The 22069-nt window shown below is 30.7% G+C and overlaps 1 protein-coding gene across 1 annotated transcript in view; it reads right to left on the bottom strand.

Moving 5' to 3' along the window:
- Window positions 1-1097: 1097 nt before the first annotated feature.
- The window catches only part of HNMT (histamine N-methyltransferase), a 55094-nt gene continuing 34122 nt past the window's right edge, over window positions 1098-22069 (bottom strand). Inside the window, exon 6 of the mRNA XM_074301933.1 lies at window positions 1098-2220. Within this exon, the coding sequence (XP_074158034.1) occupies window positions 1865-2220 (356 nt within the window). The 3' untranslated portion in view covers window positions 1098-1864. The remainder of the gene's footprint in view (window positions 2221-22069) is intronic.

The following is a 22069-nucleotide window of genomic DNA, read 5'->3' as shown; positions in this document are numbered from 1 at the left end:
ACTATATAGATTCTGTTTATGTCTTGTTAAGTTTAATTCGCAGATTTGTGTAACCTTTCATTTAAAAATGAATTTTTAATCATTTAATTTTTAATTTATGGAATAAAACAATCATTTCTATAACATAATAAAAATGAATGCTCATAAAACTGCAAACCTATTGTGTACAACTTGATGTTTCTTTTAAAAATATAATAAATTACCAGATAAATTTCTTTTTTTTTTCTCTCCCTCATCCTGAAATGGTAATTCTTTGAATAAATTTTCTTTTTCCACCACTTCCTATTGAGTTTTGTGGTGAATTTTTTAAAGCTTTTATATTGATTTGCATTGAATTGCATGATTTTTAGTAAGTAACTTAATCTCTATGTGACTTGAGAAAATAACATAAGACTTATTTACCAAATCATAAGGCCTTGGAGTTGCCCAAAGCAATGCAAACACAGATTATTTCTATATTATCATTATATATGTTATCTGTACTGTTTCTAAATGTTTTCTTGATGGTTTTTGTTGTTGTTGTTGTTGTTTGTTTTGTTTTGTTTTGTTTTTTTTTTTGATAAATAATATACCTGCTACTCAAAACACAATGAACTTTCTGATCTAAGCAATCCTTTTTTTCCCCCCACAGCAAGTAACATGATGGAGGAAAGATATCTGTACTCATTCCTCTTTTTGTTTCCCTTTTAATCACCAATCTTTAATCACTTAAAACAGGGAAGGGTTTAACAAATATAATTAAGAGAAAGATGCAGTCAAAGTTGGGAGAGAAAGTGAGAGAACATGTTGCTAATGTAAATCAGAACAAGTTTTGACCCAGATAAATTACTCCTTACAATACTGATAGACGCTGATGTGATTGAAGTGAATTGGATCTAGTCTAATCTTCTCCCTGGCCCCTTGCAATGCAGGAATGATATCAGTAATCTTTGAGAAATCATTATGTGTCTGTGCCAGAACTGACCCCAAAATCTCCCTAAATCTATGGCTGGTCCTCTTCATTATACTTCTTTGCCTTTCTTTATGCTAGGAAATGGTAAAGACAAATTTCAAAATACACTTCAGCTTCATTTTTACTTTTATAATAAAATACAACCTTGCTTCCACAACATCTTTATTTATATCATATAATGATAATGTCATTCAAGGTAAAATCAATTAAAGTTATCATTGATCATATCAGTTATCAGTTAGATGTGTTTGTGTTATCCTTTATAATCTGTAATATTAATGATTTATAATTCATATTCAGTAATTCAACTGGACAAATTATCACTTATGTAAAACAATATATTTAGAGAAGAAGATACATAGAGAAGAGGAAACAAAACTTGCTCATCATTAGAATGAACAAGCTCTTTTAGATGAGTGTGGCCAGAAATGCGCTAGCAAATATGACAACCAACTCCACAATTAAAAAAATAATAATAAATTTGTAAAATGTTTTTAAGTTTAATCTGTATTATTAAAGTATCCTTTATCATTTTAAGTCTAAATAAGAATCAAAAATAAATCAAATCCTGATTAACATCATTTGCTGATATCCAAGGTATCAATAACTACACTGGAATTTTAAAATTTAAACAAAACATAATTGGCCTTCCAGATTGTCACAGGTCTGGATTATGTTCAGTTTCAAACAATATGAATGTTGCATGTTGTGCTATATTGCAAGTGTAAATGACTGGTAATTCGGTATCATGAAAACTCCAGATGAATTGACCTTATATTGCATATGCGTATATGCATGTTATTTTCTACAGAAAGGCAAAGATGTCTTTTTTTGGCTTTTGAATTCTCCCTCACTTCTACCACTAAGAGTACCTGATACACAGTAAATGCTTAATAAATGTATGCTGATTAATTATGCTTCAGCCACTATAAAACTCAAGTGATTGTGAAAAAAAATCTTTCCTCTTTCTTTTGTACTGAATCCTGGTCTTTGAAGGTCTTCAATAACCTCAGCTTTAAGATCAGGTGGAGCAGTTTTGCTGAAGTGACAGGTTTCTGTTAAAAAGTCGAGAAGTAACTCTCCATTTTCATTGCCTTCAACAAAACAATCTGATATATCCATTGTAGACAGGAGGTCAAAGCATTCATATTTAATTCCCAAAGTTTCCAGGATTTGAGTGATGTCAGAAGATGACACATAGAGGCAGAGATCATTTTGGGGTAAGCGGGATCCATATTTTTTCCATAGTTTGTCCCAACCACTAATTCCTGTCATAGAGAGGAAAAAAGAAAAGTTTAAACATTGGATGACTGCAGGCAAAGGCACAATAAATATTTTGACAATGCAAATGGGCCACAAAGAAAAGTGTCCTCTTTTACCTTTATACAGAACTTTCTGAGGGTATTAAATATTGTGGCACTAAAAGATTAGCTTGACTTGTCATTTAACTATTTCATGATGGAGGTATGAGAAACTGGGAGATATAGTGACTCAAAAAATCAACTTTTGGAGATGAAAAGATCTGGTTTTAATTCTTGCTTTTGATAAATATTGGTTGTGTCCCCCTGGGAAAATCATTTAACTTCTTAGAGCCCTAGAAAATTCACAAAGATGTAAAATAGTAGGGAGGGTTTTTGTATTGGAGGATCCCTACATGGATCTTATTGGGGGGGGGGGAGTGAAAATATGCTTGATTTTCCCAACTAAATTATAATCCCCTTCATGAGGGATCATATCTCCAATATCTCTAAATTCTCCATAGAAATTATTCCAGTATTATTGAACACACAGAAAAAATTCAGTGCATAATGAATTATTTGGATTGTGCATATACATACATACACATCCATACATCTCTCTATATGTGGATATTTGTGTATATAGTACATATTATATGTATGCACATATATGTATATATGTGTGTGTGTTGTTGTTGTTGCTATTCAGTTGTTTCAGTTGTGCCTGATTCTTCATGACCCCATTTGGAGTTTTCTTGGCAAAGATAGTGGAGTGATTTATTGTTTCCTTCTCCAGCTCATTGTACCGATGAGGAAAATGAGGCAAACAGGATTATACACACATATATACATATGCACATTTACATAATACATACACAGAGATACAGACACAAGCATATACACATACATAATATACACACATATACAGATACACATGCATGTATACATATGAACACATAGAAAAATGCATATGCACACATATATATAAAGACACACATGCACAGATGTATATACACATACAAAACAAATATACACACATAATATATACACATACACAAATATGTACATAATACACACGAACACATATAATGTACACATGCACACAACACATATGTGTACACATATACATGCATGCATAATATCCACACATATAGATAAACAGGCACAAACATATATATATACACATACATAATGAACACATTCACACACATATATAAACAAACACTCATATATACATTATATATACATGCAAAATATACACACACATAATGCACACACATACGGATATAGATATGCATATATATATACACATGTATACAACACACATGCATACACATATACAAAATATATACATATACATACATGCATGAATAATATCGACATATGTAGATATATAGACACACATATACACATGCACAAACATAATAAAAACACACATATATACATATACACATATACATAATATACATGCATATAGATATGCCCATATACATAATATATAAACACATATAAATAATAGGCACACAATACAGACATACACACGTATGCACACACATGCAAAATATGCACATATATACATACACATGCATAATATACAAATATACAGATATACAGACATATATACACATACATGATATCTATGTCTGTACATACCTATAAATTGTAAATACATATATATACATATACATATACATATACATATACATATACATATACACACACGCACACACACACGTGCAAAATGTATACATATATGCATGATATCCACATATAGATATACAAGGCACACATATACACATACATAATAAGCATACATATACACATGTACATAATATACCTATATAGATATACCCTTATACATAATATATACACACATATAAATAAATAAACAGGCACACACATATATACACATACATAACATACAATATAGATATATAGACATATATACATATATGATATCTATATACATATACACATATACATAGCATATACACATGTATACACACATACAAAATATACACACATACATATTATGCACACCTATAGATACACAAACACATACATAATACATGCATGTATACATACACCATGCATCATATAAATTTCGTGTATACATACATACATACACACATATAAATATGTATATGTGTATCAATATAGATAGATATACCCATATACATAATGTATATACACATATACATAATATGCACACATATACACATGCATATGAAAACACACATATATACAGATGCATACATAACATAAACACACATATATATACACACAAATACACATACATGATGTCTATATCTATATGTATAGATATAGACATCATGTATGTGTATAACATATACACACATACTTAATATATACATGCCTGTATGCAGACATATATACATATACACACATACACATATAGATATGCACACATATGCATATACACACATAGCTATATATACAAATATACACACATACAGACACACAAACATATATGCATATGCACACATGCAAAATATACATACATATATACACACATACATATGATATTCACATATATAGATATACTGACATAACTATAAACACACATACTATACACACATGTACATATACACATGCATAATACATACACACATGTATGCAGCCATATACACACATCAATGCGCATACATAATATATACAAACACATCTATAATATGCACATAGACACACACACATATGTGTGTGTATATATATACATACAAAATATAAACACACATGTGTAGAGACATACACATACATATATAGACACATATAGCTACACACATACATGCTATATACACATGTATCCAGATGTACACAGTACATACACCTAAAGCTATGTAGACACGTGCATATACACATGCATAATATATACACATATAGATATAGACATAGACATACACACATATAGATACATAATATACATATACATATACGTGGGTGTGGGTGTGGGTATGTTATCTAAAACGTGGCAGCCTAGAACTTCATCTTTTATATCAAATAAAAGTGATAGCATGTGGGAAGTTTTAGAAAAGAATTTTTGATTTGAAAATTCCTTGAGAAGCCCTACTATCCCTTCAAAACCTTGTTCTCCCTGTTTTTATAGCAAATGTCAAAGTTCTACTACATAAATGAATGAAAGCAAATGAGACAGAATCTACTTTATTTTCTTCAAGTCGGGATTCTTAAAGGTTATCTATTCAGTACAATATTAGAGCACAAGGCCTGAAGGCATGAAGATAGAAGTTCAGGCATTTACTAGCAGTGTGACCATAGGTATATCGTTTCACCTTTGTCTGCGTACTCAGTTTCTTTATGTGTAAAAGGGGGATGACAATAGCATTTATCTAACAGAGATGTTATAATGGTACTAATGGTACCGTTACTAATGGTAAAGTATTTAGCATAGTGCCTACTAATAATAAGCATTAGGTAAGTATTTGCTATTATCTGACCCAAAACTGAGGAAACTGAGTCCTAGAGAAGTGAAGTCACTGGCTGAAGGTCATAAGGCAAGTTAGTAAAACCAAGAGTACTGCCCATGTCTCCCAAACTTGAGTTAGGTTATTCTCCTTGCCTCACTGTTATATCTGCTATAGTCTTCATTTTATTCAAGCAATATAATATTCAAAATTTTATAATAATAAATCAGAAAATCTTAAATAAGCTTCTGCTCTGAGCAATGTGCTATAAGGGAAATAGTAATACAATGAATACTCTAATTCATGGCTTCTTAAACTTTTTCCCATTCATGACCCCTCTTAACCAGAGAAATTTTACATTAGCCCAGATATATAGGCATATAAAATAGACTTACAAATCAAAAATTTACTGATAATAAATCATAAGTTTATGACCCCCACATTTAGCTACCTTAAAATAAGCCAAAAAGTTGAAAACAACATTTATTTTAATACATTATGGTTTGCAAAGTAATTTGATGTATTAACTTTGTATAGTTCAGGAGAGGTGAGGATAACAAATCAATTCAATTTAACAGATTCTTATTAAGACCTTACTATATGTAAGGCACTGCATTGGGAAAGCACTAAGGTTGCAAAGATAGATATGAAACAATTTGTTTCTTCAGAGAGCTTATAATTTAGGAGAAAAAGAGATGTACATAGTCATTGAAAGAGTTAAGCAGTGGCAATATGATTGGCAATTTGAAAACATGGGTGCAAATTCTACTTGCATGACCTTAGTTAGGTCTCAATATTTCTCATCTGTGAAGTCTGAAGGTTGGACTGGCTGACCTCTATACTTCTTATAGCTTTTCAATAAATGTAAAGGAGAGATTCAGGTAAAAGGAAGGCAGTTGTTCTTTTCATCTTTATAGCTAATTTGGACTTGAAAGAATGGAAGAGATTTTGATAACTGGAGAACAGGTTAAAGAGAAAGATGTCCATTTTAGGCAACAGAGAATGCTGTGAACTAAGAAGTGAAGAAAATAGAGGACTAATGGGGATAAAAAGTTGGTTGAAATACTTAGTTCTCAAAGAGGAGGTGCATGAGTTTAGGCTGCAAAGAATTTCGAGCCAAATCTTTTAGGACCTCAGTCTCTAGGATGACAATGGGAAAGATACCATAAGACACTTTGTGTTTAATTTCCAAAATAAATGACACAGCAGTGAATTCCAAGGAAGAAAAGACTGTTTATGTTGAGAAAGATTGTGTGTGAAGAAGAGGGGAAGGGAGAAATCCTAAATTTAAAAGACAACATGGAAATATGACTGTCTTCAAAAGCTTTTCATTCAATAGGTAGCTGTTTATCTTTCTGAAAAGAAATCTATCTATAAACAAGATGTTATTGGAAAATAAACACTGCAGTGGTTAAAAAAATAATCTTAGTGATAATTTTTCACCTGGAGGAAAATGAGAATTAAGTAGTAGCTAAGTTCTAAGACTAAGTACCACTTCTGAGATGAGCTCTATACACATTGCATATTCTCTGACATATGTTATTACAGTCGCTGTCAGTGGATGCAACTTTTACTTTTGTTTTCAACATGATATATGCTGGATTACATTTTTATTGCATTAAAAATAATACAATGTAATTTGCATATTTCCTCAGACAGCTAAAAGAGAAGAAAAAAAATTAGTCTTTTTTTTTCTACTGCACTTTTAGTTTACAGTATTCTACAATTTCAGACTTGGAAGGGATTTAAGAAATTGTCCAGTATGAGTAGAAATCCCCTCTCTATAACATCCGTGACAAATGGTCTAGTTGAAGAGCCTGGTGACTTGAGAAATTTATCAAAAAGGGCTTTAAAAAGAAAATGGAGGTAGGGAAGAGAAACCTGACCACATACATTCACCATTAGTTCTCATGGAAAGTGCCAGATAAAGCACAGGAAAAAGAATATAAGTAGAGAGGCAAAGTAATTTATAGAAGACACTACCAATAAGAGCAGTAACAAAACTCATAGCTTCATATGTCTCTACATAAATACACAGATATGGGCAATAAAGAAAGTGAAATGCATGTCTTAATGCAAAGAGGAAAACTTCACCTTGTAGAGACTACTGAGACTTGGTAGGCTATGCTTCATGGCTGTAATATAGCAACAAAAGATATACCTTACTTGAGAGGACCAGCTTAGATAAAAGAGGTGATAAATTATAAACTCATACAGTCCACAAAGTAGACCATTGTGGAGAACTTGTGTCTGAGCATCAGTGTTGGGAAAATCTTAACAATATTGTAGTGGGAGTGCTCAAGGCAGTTTAAGGGGGAAAATTGATGACAGGAAAAAAGTCTATCATGAAAGTGAATTTTAATAATGATGGGAAACTTATATAAGTAAATGTTGGAATATGTTTTAATAAAAATAAAGTGGCTAAAAGCATTATTTGTTGTGAATATTATATTCTTTAAAGTAGAATAAGCAACAAAGGGAAGTTCCAGAACTTATAGTAACAAATAAGAATTATTTGCTGAGAAAGTTTGGCAAATGAGGGTTGAAATATCATGACATTTTAAAAGTTCATGTTACATATGTGGGGAAGGGAAGTTGGTACAGTCTCAAGTATACTCCACATTTGGGTAGAGTAGATTTCAATGAGATCAGGTGAAGAAAATATAGCATTCGTAATTTTACATTCCACAGGGCAAGTCAAGTCAAGGTGAATGGAATTGTTTCAAAAAAGAATGATTATGATAAAAATATGGGAATTGTAAAGAAACATAAATCTGTATATTACAAGAATTACCTGACCAATTTACAGTCTTAAAAGATTTACATAAAAGAAGGAAGCAAACACAAAATGACTGAGGATAAAAAGAAAAAAATCCAGAGTATACTGGTCTGATAAGAATATTGTCAAGACAATTCCAAAGCGATGAAAAATGTTATCCACTTCTAGAAAAAGAACTGATGGAGTCTGAATGGAAATCAAAGCATACATTTTTCACTCTATTCTTTTCATACCTTTTTTGTCTGTGTTTTCTTTTTACAACATAATTAATATGGAAATATGTTTTGCATGAATGCACATTTATATCACACGTAGAATTGCTTATTGTCTCAGGGATGGGGTGGTGACAAGAAAAGAAGATAGAGAATCTGGAACTCAATTTTTAAAAAAAGAATGTTAAAATTGTTTTTACATATAATGTAGAAAAATAAAACATTATTCATAAAAAGAATAATATATCAAGAGCATTAAATACATAATGAACCATCAATGAATGTGAAAACAGGAAAAAATATATCAGGCATAGGACAAAATTCTATGAAATGCTAAGATTAGTTTTTAAGTTAGAAGAGAGAGTATCAGAAAGGAGGCACAACAACTCCACTTTTGCTTCTGTGTTTTTTCTTCTTGACAAAAATAATCTTTGAATTGGTAATAATAGAAAACAAAAAAATGTTTAGAAGTAAATTGAAAAACAGATAAAAAAGAAATGATCTGAGATCACTTGGCTCCTGTTGATGAATCCAAATCAACTGGCCCAGACAATCTACATTCCAGGGTTCATAGATATTGTCACTAAATTCCTCTCAGTGACTTTAGAAAAGCAGGGGAAAATAGTAGAGCTGTCTCAGAATGGAAGAAATGTTATTCAGGTGTTTTCCAAAAAGAAAGGCAGGTGAATTCTTTAATTTATATTATGATTAATTGCACTTTAGTTTCTGACAAAATCCTAGGATGTGTGGTTGATAAAGTGACCTGTGATCAGCTAGAAAGGGAATCAATGAGAATTAAGAAGTAGAATGGTTTCATCAAAATAGGTCATACCATCCATTTCTGACTATTATTATTATTATTATTATTATTATTATTATTATTATTGTTGGCAGAATGAAGTGAAGTTGGATCATATTGGCTTTTAAGAACAAATTGTTAAATTTTCAGCATGAAGATTTGCACCTTAGGAATTAGCAAACACTACAAATAATGGCCTTATTTAGTTTTATTCCTTGTTTAGACTTAACAACCTAATCAAGAAAATGCTATTAATGCAACTTAAAAGTAAAAATGTGTCATATATTTATTTTATCTATATCATATTCACAAGAAATGTATCCACGTTTAATATTTTTTCAGCACATTTTATTATTTGTATTAGAATCAGTATAGCTAGATTTCTGAAAAGTACTAAACTATGATATTTTCATGGATGGAAAAGACATAGTAATGTGGGCTGGATAATAGTATATAGGTGATTCAGAACGGGTTAAATAACAGAAACAAGAACTATAATAAATGGATTGATGTCAATCTGGAAGCAATTCTCTGTTAGAGTGCCTTAGGGACTTGTCCTCAGCCCTGTGCTACTCAATATACTTTTTTATCAATCAGTGCATCATTCTAGCAAAAAGCATTAAGTACTTGTTCTGTGACTGCCACTGGGGTATGTTCAAATGAAAGAAAAGACTGAAAATACATTTCATTTGTAGCCGATACAAAGCAAACAGGAATAACTAATATTATGGATGAGAAAGCTTAATTTAACAATAAACCAAACCCAATCACATGATATGGAATAAGGATCAATGTGAAATCTCATGTATAGGCTGAAAAATAGATTAGACAAGTACAGGACAAGAAAGACTAGGGGAAAATTTGTGCAAAAAAAAGAAACTGATTGTTTTAAAAAATTTTTTGTTACTTTTTAAATCTTTAACTGTTTCCCTTTCTCCTTCCATACCACACACTAGAAAAGGACACCATTTTAACACAGATTTACAGATAAATATGAAGCCATAATATATAGTTTTATTTATCAGTTCTTCCTGCGGGAGTATATGACCTTTTCCTTCAAAGATCCTTTATTTTAATTATAGTGCTTAGAATAATTTGTTTATTCCCAATTATTCTTCAAACAATATTGCTGTTACTGTATACAACATTCTCTTGATTCTGCTCACTTCCCTTTTCATTATTTAATGCAAAATTTCCCCATGTTTTCTTAAAGTCAATCAGGTCATCAATTCTTAAAACCCAGGTATATTCTTTCATAATCATATACTACAACTTGTTTAGCCATTTTCCAATTGATTGGCATTTTCCAGTTCTTTGCTACCCACAAAGAGAGCTGCAATAATCACTCTTGATCGCATATTCTTTTCCTTTTTCTATAATCACCTTCAGCAACAGATTTAATAATGGTATTGCTGGTTCAAAGGGTATACACGATTCTATATCAACTCTTTCTGCACAATTCCAGATTCCTCTCCAAATGGTTGAATTAATTCACAATTCCACCAACAGTGTATTAATGTCCCAAATTTTCCACATATCTTCCAAAATTTGTCATTGCCTCCTTCTATCATTAGGTTATTTTATTGGTGTGAGAGGAAATCTGAATTCTGTCAAAATTTTCATTTCTCTACTCAATAAATGATTTAGAGAATTTTTTCATATGACCATATAGTTTTGATTTTTTCATAGAAAAAACTAACTGTTTCATATAATTTTGATCATTTTATCAATTAAGGAATTACTTATAAGCTAATACATTTGAGAAGTTCTTTATATATTTGAAACCATGAGACCTTTATCCAAGAAAATATCTATAAATCCCCCCTCCCCCCAATTTTCTGCTTTCTTTTCTGATCTTGGCTCCTTTTTATTTATAGGCATATAAAAAAAAGTATACAAGTGAAACATTTACTAAATAAAATATAACTATATGCAACATAATATAATGAGAATTTTGCACTCCCTTTCAGTTATGAGATTTTTATATGGGGTTGTGGACATATAGTTTAGGAAGCTGGACAATAAGCGATGTTTTTCCCATGTCCTAGTTTTTTTTCTTATATCTTCCTACAAATCTTATATCATGTGTGAATTTTTGATGTTTATTTTTGTAAATGGGGTAAGATATTGATCCATACCAAATTTCAAACATACTGCTTTTTAGTTTTCCCAACTATTTTGCCAAATAGTGTATTCTTATCTAAAAACTTAAATCTTTACTTTATCAAACACAAAGGTCACTATAATCATTTTACTATCATTTATTGTACATCTCCTCTGTTTCTATTGATCCACCTATTTCTTAATCAGTATAAAGTAATTTTGATAATTACTGTCTTATCTTACAAAATAGTTTAAGAGTACTGCTAAACCTCCTTCCTTTTTTTTTTTTAATTGATTCTCTTGACATTGACCTTTTGCTTTTCCAAATTAGTTCATTTTTTTTTTTTTTGTCCAATAAAATATTTTTGGTAATTTAATTGGAATGAAATTGAATAAGTAGATTAGACAGAATTGCCATTTTTATCATATTGTTATATCCTTGATAATTAATCTTTATATAAATCTTTATATATATAAATTATATAAATCTGACTTTGAATATATGAAAAAAGTGTTTTATAATTATGTTCATGTTTCAGGGTTTGTCTTGGCAGATTTAGTTCCAAGTATTTTATAGAATCCATAGTTATTTTAAATAGGGTACCTCTCACTATTTCTTCTTGCAGGGTTTTATTGATGATATGCAGAAATGCTGATGATTTGGTGATTTTCTTTTCTATACAGCTAAAATTATTTATTATTTCAACTAACTCTTTTGTTAAATCTCTAGGTTTTCCATATTATCTGCAGAAAGTTTTATTACCTCATTACTCAATCTGAATCTTTCATTTTCTTTTTCTACTCATTGCTATTACTAGCATTTGTAATACAAAACTAAATACTATTGGTGATAATAGATATTCTTATTGACTCTTGATTTGTTGGGCATGCTTCTAACTTATCCCAATTACAAATAATGCTTGATAATAGTTTTAAGTTGATACTTCTTGTCATTTTAAGGAAAAAATCTATTTATAACTATGCTTTTGAGTGTTTTAAAGAAAAATAATATTAGCATTATATTTTGCCAAAATCTTTTTTCTGATTCTATTGATAATAATCATATGATTTTTTGTCACTTTTCTAATTGATGTGATCGATTAGATTAATAGTTTTCCTTAGGTTAAACTACCCCTGAATTCATGGTATAAATCCCACTTGGTCACATTTCATAATCTTTGTGCTGCATTGTTGTAGTTTTCTGGCTAGTATTTTATCTAGAATTTGTATATTTATGTTTACTAATAAAATTGTTCTATAAATTTCTTTCTTTGTATTTTGCTCTTCCTGGTTTAGGTATCAATAGTAAATTTGTTTCATAAAAGAAATTTCTTAAGACTTCTTTGCCTATTCTTTTAAATTATTTATTATTGGAATTAATCAAATTTTAGATGTGTGGTAGAATATATCATTTCTCTTTTTTGATCATATTAACCAATGTTTTATGTATCTTAATGTTTTTTCATAAAATAAACTAGTTTTATTTAATTCAATAGTTTTCTTAAATTTAATTTTATTAATTTCACCTTTAATATTTTATGATTTCTAATTGGGTGTTTAATTAGGGATTTTTAATTTTTTTCTAATTTTAATTGCATAACCAATTAATTGGTCTGCTCTTTCTCTATTTTATTGATATAGGTATTTATAGATATAAATTTACCTTTGATTACTGCTTTATGAATTCTGTTAGTTCTGAACTGTTGTTTCACTATTATTATTCTCTTTAATAAAAATTATTTTTGTTTATATGACTTCTTTTTTTAACCCATTCATTCATTAAGATTAGGTTTAGTATCAAATTAATTTTTAAATCTTTATTTCTATGGTCCCTTATTAAATATAATTTTATTACATTATGATCCCAAAATGATGCATTTAATATTTCTGCTTTTCTTCATTTAACTATAAATTATTTATGCCCTAATATGTGGTTAATTTTTGTAAAGGTATCATGTACTGTTAAGCAAAATGGTATATTCTTTCTGTTCTAATTTAGTTGCCTCCATGTGTCGATCACATATGGCTTATCAAAGATTACATTCATTTCCTTAACTTTCTAATTTTTTTTTTTTGTTAGATTTATCTAGTTCTGTCAGGGGAAGCTTAAAGTTCCCTATTATTACAGTTTTGTTATGTATTTCCATCTGTATTTCATTTAAAAATTTAAAACCTATAGCATTGGGTGCATTGAGGTTTAATATTAAGATTACTTCATTAATTGTTTTATCATAATATAGTTTCCATGTTTATCTCTTAAATATATTTTAGCTTTAACTTTGATATGATTGTTATCCCTACTTTTTCTGCAGCAGCTGAAGCATAATAAATTCTACTTCTGCCCTTTATTTTTACTTTATGTGTGTTCTCATTTTTAAATGTGTTTCTTATGAAAAATGTATTGTCAGACTCTTGTTTTTAATCCATTCTACTGTTTACATTATGTGGGCAAATTCACCCATTCACACTCAAAATTATGGTTATGTGTTTCCCTCCATCCTATTTTTCAGCACTGCTTATTTTTCCCTCCTTCTCTTTTTACCCTATCCCTACTCTAATGTCTAATTGACTTTCAACTACTGCTTTCCTATTCCACACCCCTTTTAAAAATTCCTCTCTTATCATCTTCCTTTACTTTCCTATTCCTTGATCTATTCACCTTTCTAAGAGTCCCTATCTTATTTTCCCTACTTTTAATTTCCTTCCCTTACCTTCTCCTCTTACCTTCCTATTTTTCATCTTTTTTTAAAAATTAATTTTATATTTATAAAATTTTTGACAGTACATATGCATGAGTAATTTTTTTAATAACATTATCCCTTGTATTCATTTTTCCAAATTTTCCCCTCCCTCTCTCTACTCCCTCCCTTAGATGACAGGCAATCCTATACATATTACAATTGCTACAGTATAACCTAGATACAATATATGTGTGTAAATCCAATTTTCTTGTTGCACGGTAAGAATTGAATTCCAAAGGTATAAGTAACCTGGACAGAAAGATAATAGTGCTAACAGTTTACATTCAATTCCCAGTGTTCCTTCACTGGGTGTAGCTGTTTCTGTCCATCATTGATCAACTGGAAGTGAGTTGGATCTTCTTTATGTTGAAGATATCCATTTCCATCAGAATATATCTTCATACAGTATTGTTGTTGAAGTGTATAGTGATCTTCTGGTCCTGCTCATTTCACTCAGCATCAGTTCATGTAAGTCTATCCAAACCTCTCTGTATTCATCCTGCTGGTCATTTCTTACAGAGCAATAATATTCCATAACATTCATATACCATAATTTACCCAACCATTCTCCAATTGATGGACATCCATTCATTTTCCAGTTTCTAGCCACTATGAAAAGAGCTGCCACAAACATTTTGGAACATACAGGCCCCTTTCTCATCTTTAGTATTTCTTTGGGATACAAACCCAATAGTAGCACTGCTGGATCAAAGGGTATGTACAGTTTGATAACTTTTTGTGCATAGTTCCAAATTGCTCTCCAGAATAGCTGGATTCTTTCACAACTCCACCAACAATGCATTAGTGTCCCAGTTTTCCCACATCCCCTCCAACATTCATCATTATTTGTTCCTGTCATCTTGGCCAATCTGACTGGTGTGTAGTGGTATCTCAGAGTTGTCTTAATTTGCATTTCTCTGATCAGTAGAGATTTGGAACACTCTTTCATGCGAGTGGATATAGTTTCAACTACATCATCTGAAAATTGTCTGTTCATATCCTTTGACCATTTATCAATTGGAGAATGGTTTGATTTCTTATAAATTAAGGTCAGTTCTCTATATATTTTGGAAATGAGGCCTTTATTAGAACCTTTGACTGTAAAAGTATTTTCCCAATTTGTTACTTCCCTTCTAATCTTGTTTGCATTATTTTGTTTGTCCAAAAGCTTTTTAATTTGATGTAATCAAAATTTTCTATTTTGTGATCAATAATGATCTCTGGTTCTCCTTTGGTCATAAATTCCTTCCTCCTCCACAGGTCTGAAAGGTAGACTATCCTCTGTTTCTCTAATCCATTTATGATCTCATTCTTTATGCCTAAATCTTGGACCTATTTTTACCTTCCTATTTCTTAATTTATGCATTTTTGAGTCCCTTCCTTATCTTCTCTCCTTATTCTTTTATTTATTGAATTGTATACTCTCCTAATTCTATCTCCTTATCCTTCTATTTCTACAGAGAAATTAATTAAATAATTTCATGACCTTCTTGATGTATATGTTATTCCCTTTTTCATCCACTTATGAGAATAAAGTTCTAGCACTTACCAGTCCTCCACTCCTTTCTGCTTCCAGTGTAGCAGTTGTTCTATTTATGTCTCATTTGCATGAGATAATTGCTTCATTTTATCTCTCTCTACCCAATTTTACTTTTTAGAATCATCCCATTATTTTCAATTCAATCTCAAGTCTTCTATCTATGTATGCTCTTTCAAACTATCCAAGTAAGGATAAAATTCTAAGAGTTACAAATACTGTTTTCCAACATATAAAGTAAATATACTGACCTTTTAAAGGGTCTTATAATTGGTCTTTAATGTTTACCTTCTTATGTTTCTCTTGAATTTAGTAAGTCTAATTTCCCATTCAGTTCTGTTTTTTTCCCCCCACAAATACCTGAAAATTCCTTAATACATTAAATATCCAATTTTCCCATTTAGGATTAACACACAGCATCACTGGATGAGTTATTCTTGGTTGGAAGTCCAGCTCCTTTGCATTTTGGAATACATTGTTTCATGACCTTTGGTCTTTTCACGTAAAAGCTGCAAAAATTTGTGTTATCCTGACTATAGTTCCCCATTATTTAAATATTTTTCCTAGTAATTTGAGATATTTTTACCTTGATCTGGAAACTATGAAATTTAGTTATGAGTTTTTGTATTGGGATCAATTTCAAGTGGTGATTGGTGGATTTTTTCTATTTCTATTTTTACCATCTCATATAAAACTTTAAGGCAATTTTCCTTAATAAACTATTGAAGTATAATATCCAGATTCTTTTTTTGAGATAATTCTTAAGTAGTCCACCAATTCTTATATTATTGATTCTCAAACTATTTTCTGTCTGTTGCTTTTCTAATGAGATTTTTCACATTCTCTTTTTCATTTTTTTTATTTTTTTATTATTTCTTGGTGTCTTATGAAATTATTAGCTTTCCCCTTGCCCAATTCAAAATTTTAAGAAGTTATTTTATTCAATAAGTGTAAAGGTCCAGTCATTTCTAGGTTATCCTGCCCTCTCAACTCAATCTCCCAGCCAGACTCCTCTTTCCAGGGTGCCGTCCCAACTCTGTCCCAGACTGGACTCCTCTACAGACCCAATGCTGCCCTCTTTTATCCTCGCAGAGATTGTAGTGAGAACTCAATGGGGCTTGTGAGAAACACTTGAACCAATGAACTTGCTCCCTCAGAATTCCAAAGGTGTAAACTCCCTTTAAAGGCCCGAACCAAAGGTGTGAATTCTGAGCTAGAGAATTGTTTAGACAATCTGAGTTCTCACCTTGTAATCCTAACAAATAAGGTTTTGAATCTCTTTCCAATTGGTTGGAAAAATTAGTTGGAAATTTTTATTTTTATAATTTTCTTGATTTTCTTGCATTATTCTTTAACCTCCCAATTTTCCTAAATCTTTCTTATTTGGTTTTTAAGATCCTCCAAAAATTATTTTTTGGGCTTGTGACCATTTTGTTCTTTGCTTGGAGATAGAAGAAGCTGTTTTAACTTGATTATTTTCTTCTATGTTTGAACTCAAATCTTCTCTATTACCACAGCAGTTATTTAAGATTGGGTTATTTCCTTTTTTATACTATTATTACTATTACTATTAAATTTCTTATCTATTAACATCATGTGTAAGTTAGGCTCTAATATCGAGGAGTTGGAGATACTAACTCAGGCATCAGGTGTCTGATACTATTTTTTGAGTTCTATCCAGGGTTCTCATTTCAGATATTTTCCCCAGCCCTGACCACAGCTCCTGCAACATTATCCCAGAGAATCCTCTTGTTCCCTGCAGTCCCTCCTGAAGCTGCATATTTAAGTTCATCCTTCTGCCCTAGAACCCCAAAATCATGTTTCTTACAGCCAGCAGAATCCCCACTCACTGGGATCACCAGGGATGTGCTTAATACTCAGAGCCATAGTCTGGGACTCCATGAGGTCATCATAATACTAGTGGAGGGTTCAGCAATATGCCTCTGATCCAGTTGCCTGATACCTTGAAGTAAAAATTCCTGACTCCTACATAGTTAACCCAGGGCTAGTTGTTTGTTGTTTGAAAAGTATCTGCCTGGAGGTATCTGTATTTCAATCAAGTCAGCCAGAGAGAGGTCCAGTTTCTAAAGTTGCCTTAGGTTGACAACTGACTTTAATTCATATACATGTGGATCAGGTGTGTATATATAAACACATGTTAAATATGTATATGTGCATTTATATACATGTATGTGTATGTACACACATATATGTATAGGAAATATATGCTAGGAAGCCAAAGAGAAGATAGAAGAAATCAAAGCATAATTTTCTTTCTTTTCCCGATCTTCTTTTCTGTGACCTTTTATAATTTTTTTTTCTGAATCATTCTTAACTTTATCTTTTTTTCTAATCCAACATTTATTTCATTTGCCATCTACTATATTTTTTTATTAATCTATAATCTGATTCTAAAAGCTTTCCAAAAATTTAAGTGCTAGAATAAGTTCTTTCTAATTTTTTTACATTCCTTAAAATTGTTATATAAATTAATAATAATTGTTAATACTATTATTCAATGGTTTATATGGACAATTTTGATGCTTGAGGGAGGGAGATTTGACAGAAATTTGATCTAATCATATTTTCATATATTAAACAATAATTAATTTATATTATATAGATTATTTTTAATATTAATCAATTTTTTTTTTGCTATACTTTTTTAGAAAATATGGTACAGGAGTAAGGAAAGGATTTGTGAAATGCATGATTTCCTCATGCATTTCAAATAGCATTAAGGAGGGGAAATAGCATTAAATACTTGGTAAAATTAGTGAATCTGACACCCAAAGGGACTGAAAAGCTGAAAATGGAGCTACAGTGAAAACCAGATTCTCTCCTTTGCCTTGCCATGATCAGAATCCAATGTGTTTCTTATTCTATTCGGTGAAGCTACATGGCTTGTTACATGCATCTTAGCACTATTTTTTAGTCTAGGCATATTGCTAACATGCCCCTTAGTGACTAGAGGTTTCTTAGAATTGAATGGACGAATTCTTTTTAGTCACTTTGAATTCTTGTCTAATCACTGAATGTTAACATTGCATGGGAATTCAGAAATTATCTACATTGAACTTCATTTGACAAGTAAGAAAAAAAGGAGCCCTGGAATGGTAAAGTGACTTTCCCAGATAACCTTGGGTCACAATTAATGGCACAGGCAAGATTGCAACCTATTGTTCTTTCCACCATATTATATGTTTTCTGCCTATAGTTCTTGATTTCTATAGAATTGTGGAAGACATAATGTAGATATTAAATATTCTTAACTCCAAGATAAGTGTGAAGAAAATTCAATCTTGAATGAAGTTCAAAAATACCTGATAAAAATGTGCACAAATTGAACACCTTATTCTCTACAGAGTTGTTATAACAAGTTTTACTGCAGGTCCCTACTTCAGGGCATATTTCAAAGCAACATGCAGATACTGATGTGAAGAGACAGGTGTATATTTTGGGTAGAGGAAGCAGTCTGGTATTTATCAGTTTCCTAGCTTAGAATCATACTGTTAGATTCTGGAATGATCAAGCTAGACTACAAATATATTATAAGCTCAAAGAAAGAGTAAGAGTATCAATATTTTGAAATGTTTGATTATAAATTATTGTTGCATTTCTAATTAGTGATGTAACCTGACTTAGTCTTATGTTTCTTAAAAAAAACTATTTCAAAATGTCTGAACAAGTACTAACATATAAATGTAATAGAGTATTATTTTTATATTTTTTAAAGGATGAACTTGAAAATTTCATATTTATATGAACTGACAGAGAGGATGTAGGAAGATCAAGGTGAGCAACATACATAATGACTATAGTAATGTAGTCATTTCATTAGAATGCATTTTCCTTGAATGCAGAGATTGTCTCACATTTGAACTGGTATTCTCAGGGTCAGCTTAGAGACTGACATGCTAGATTTTTTAAAAAATGTTTTCTGATTGATTGATATTTGGTGAGAAGAACACTGAAAGGAAAGACAAACTTTAAGTTATTGGATTGCCTCATCTTGTTCTCAGAAAATAACTAATGAAGAATGTCTCCTACCTCTTAGCATGAAAGTGGGAGATTATGGAAAGAGAAAGCTGTAAACATTTCTATACTTTTCATTATTGTATAGGAAGATTCAATACTGGAGGTGAGGGAGAAAGGTGGGAATATAGTTGGGAATAACTACAAAGTAAGAATAAAAATATAATTATTTTTAATGGATAAAGGATTTATTTTGCAGTAAGTGCATTTTCTGAAGCAGCATCTTAAATGTTTCCTCTAAATATCTATTTTGAAAAAAAGGAGACTCTTAGAACAGCTTCTGAGAAAAAGGGCAGATGCAAATAAGGAACCTTCTCCTTTTGGTATATAATTATCTCCTTGATAATCAACCACAGGAGTTAGGTACCACATGGTGCACAGAAATAAATAAATTTTAGCCATATCTGGTTAGTGACAACACATGTGAATATGGGAAAAAGTGTCCCACACTGGAACACAAAACTGTCTTTAAGCTTTTTATAAAGATCTGAATCTGAAAATTTTTAGAATATGGAGGAACATGATCCATCTTCATTTCATTCTTATTCACTCCATATAGTCTATCTTAACCAAGTCTGTAAGTTATTTTTATATATAAATGTGTATATATATATATATATATCTATATATATCTATCTATCTATCTATCTATCTATCTATATATATATATACGTATATATATATATACATATATGTTACAAATATAACAATTTATATTTATGTAGGACTATATAGTTTGCAAAGCACTATATATATGTATACACACACACACACACACACACACACACACACACACACACACACATATATATATATATGTAAAATTTCATTTTATCATCACAACAACCCTAGGAGATAGTTGCTATTATTGTCTTTCTCAGATGATTTTCCCAGGGTCACATAACTAGTAAATTTGAATTTGGGTCTTTCTAATTCCACATAGAGCTTTCTATCCACTATACCACTTAGCTGCCTTTAATTTTTGTCTCTATAATTTCTCTCATATCCATCCCTTCTCTCTACTTATATTTCTGGGACTATTGTAATAGCATCCTATCAGATCTTCCTGTCTCATGTCTTCACAATTCAGTTCTTTCTTTACATAACTGCCACTGATTTTCCTTTTGCACAGGACTCCTGATGTCATACCTCCACTCAATATATTTTACGTAGCATCCTGTAAGATAAAATATAAATTTCTCAGGAATTTAGAGTCTTTTACCACCATTCCACCTTTCCAACTTTATAATATATTATCCACCTTCACATTACACTGTAGTCTAGTCAAATTGTTATTTGTATTGACTTTCTTCCATACCTGGAATGTACTCCATTCTCACCAGCATAAATATCATCTTATACATGAAACATTTTCTGACCTTCACAGCTGCTAGTGCCTACCACTCCCTAAATTACCAATTATTTATTATATATGTGCATATATATTTATATGTTGTATTCCCCAAATAGAATGTAAGCTCTTTGAGGGCTTATTTCACTTTTGTCTTTATATAGCCAGTATCTAGCAGAGTGCCTAGAATTTAATAGAATTACTGATCAAAATGGCCCTGAAACTCAGCTATATTCAATAAATAACTTTTAATTAGGAAATTTTTGGCTTCTTGAAGAATAATTGATCTGCTTTTCCTGGATATTTCCCTATAATTAGTTTAGATTTGTGTTTTCATTGGGGCGGAAAACTTATGGTGAGACAGCTTATATTTAGTGAAGAATGGTAACTTCTCTTTATAGTTTTAGAGTTTATTTAGGAATACTGGAAGATGACATGTTTTGTTCAGAATCACAAACCTGGTGGGTATCAGAGTAAGATTTGAATTCAGGTCTTCCTGACTGCAAGCTTATTCTCAGGATCATCAATATAATACATATATATATATATATATATATATATATATATATATATACATATATATAATATATATATATATATATTATAAATATCACTTGTTTGATCAATGTGCTTAATTTATTTTTATATATTTGCTTATATTAATTTTGGCTTTTTTCATTAATTAAAATAGAATTCCATATTAATTATTAAATTAGGTTTTAATATGATTCTAAGTTAAATGGAAACTATTTCACTGTTGAATAATACATTTTCTCGGAACAGAATCCATCATCTCTTTCTCAGGGGCAGATGGAATGCTTGCTCCATCACGGGTCACCTGGATTTGCCCTTGGTCATAACTTTGGTCATGGTTCTTAAGTC

Source organism: Sminthopsis crassicaudata, chromosome 3, assembly GCF_048593235.1.
Source record: "Sminthopsis crassicaudata isolate SCR6 chromosome 3, ASM4859323v1, whole genome shotgun sequence".
NCBI classification, from domain to species: Eukaryota; Metazoa; Chordata; class Mammalia; order Dasyuromorphia; family Dasyuridae; genus Sminthopsis; species Sminthopsis crassicaudata.
Note: the sequence above shows the minus strand (reverse complement) of the source record. Positions and strands in the feature narration are given on the sequence as shown.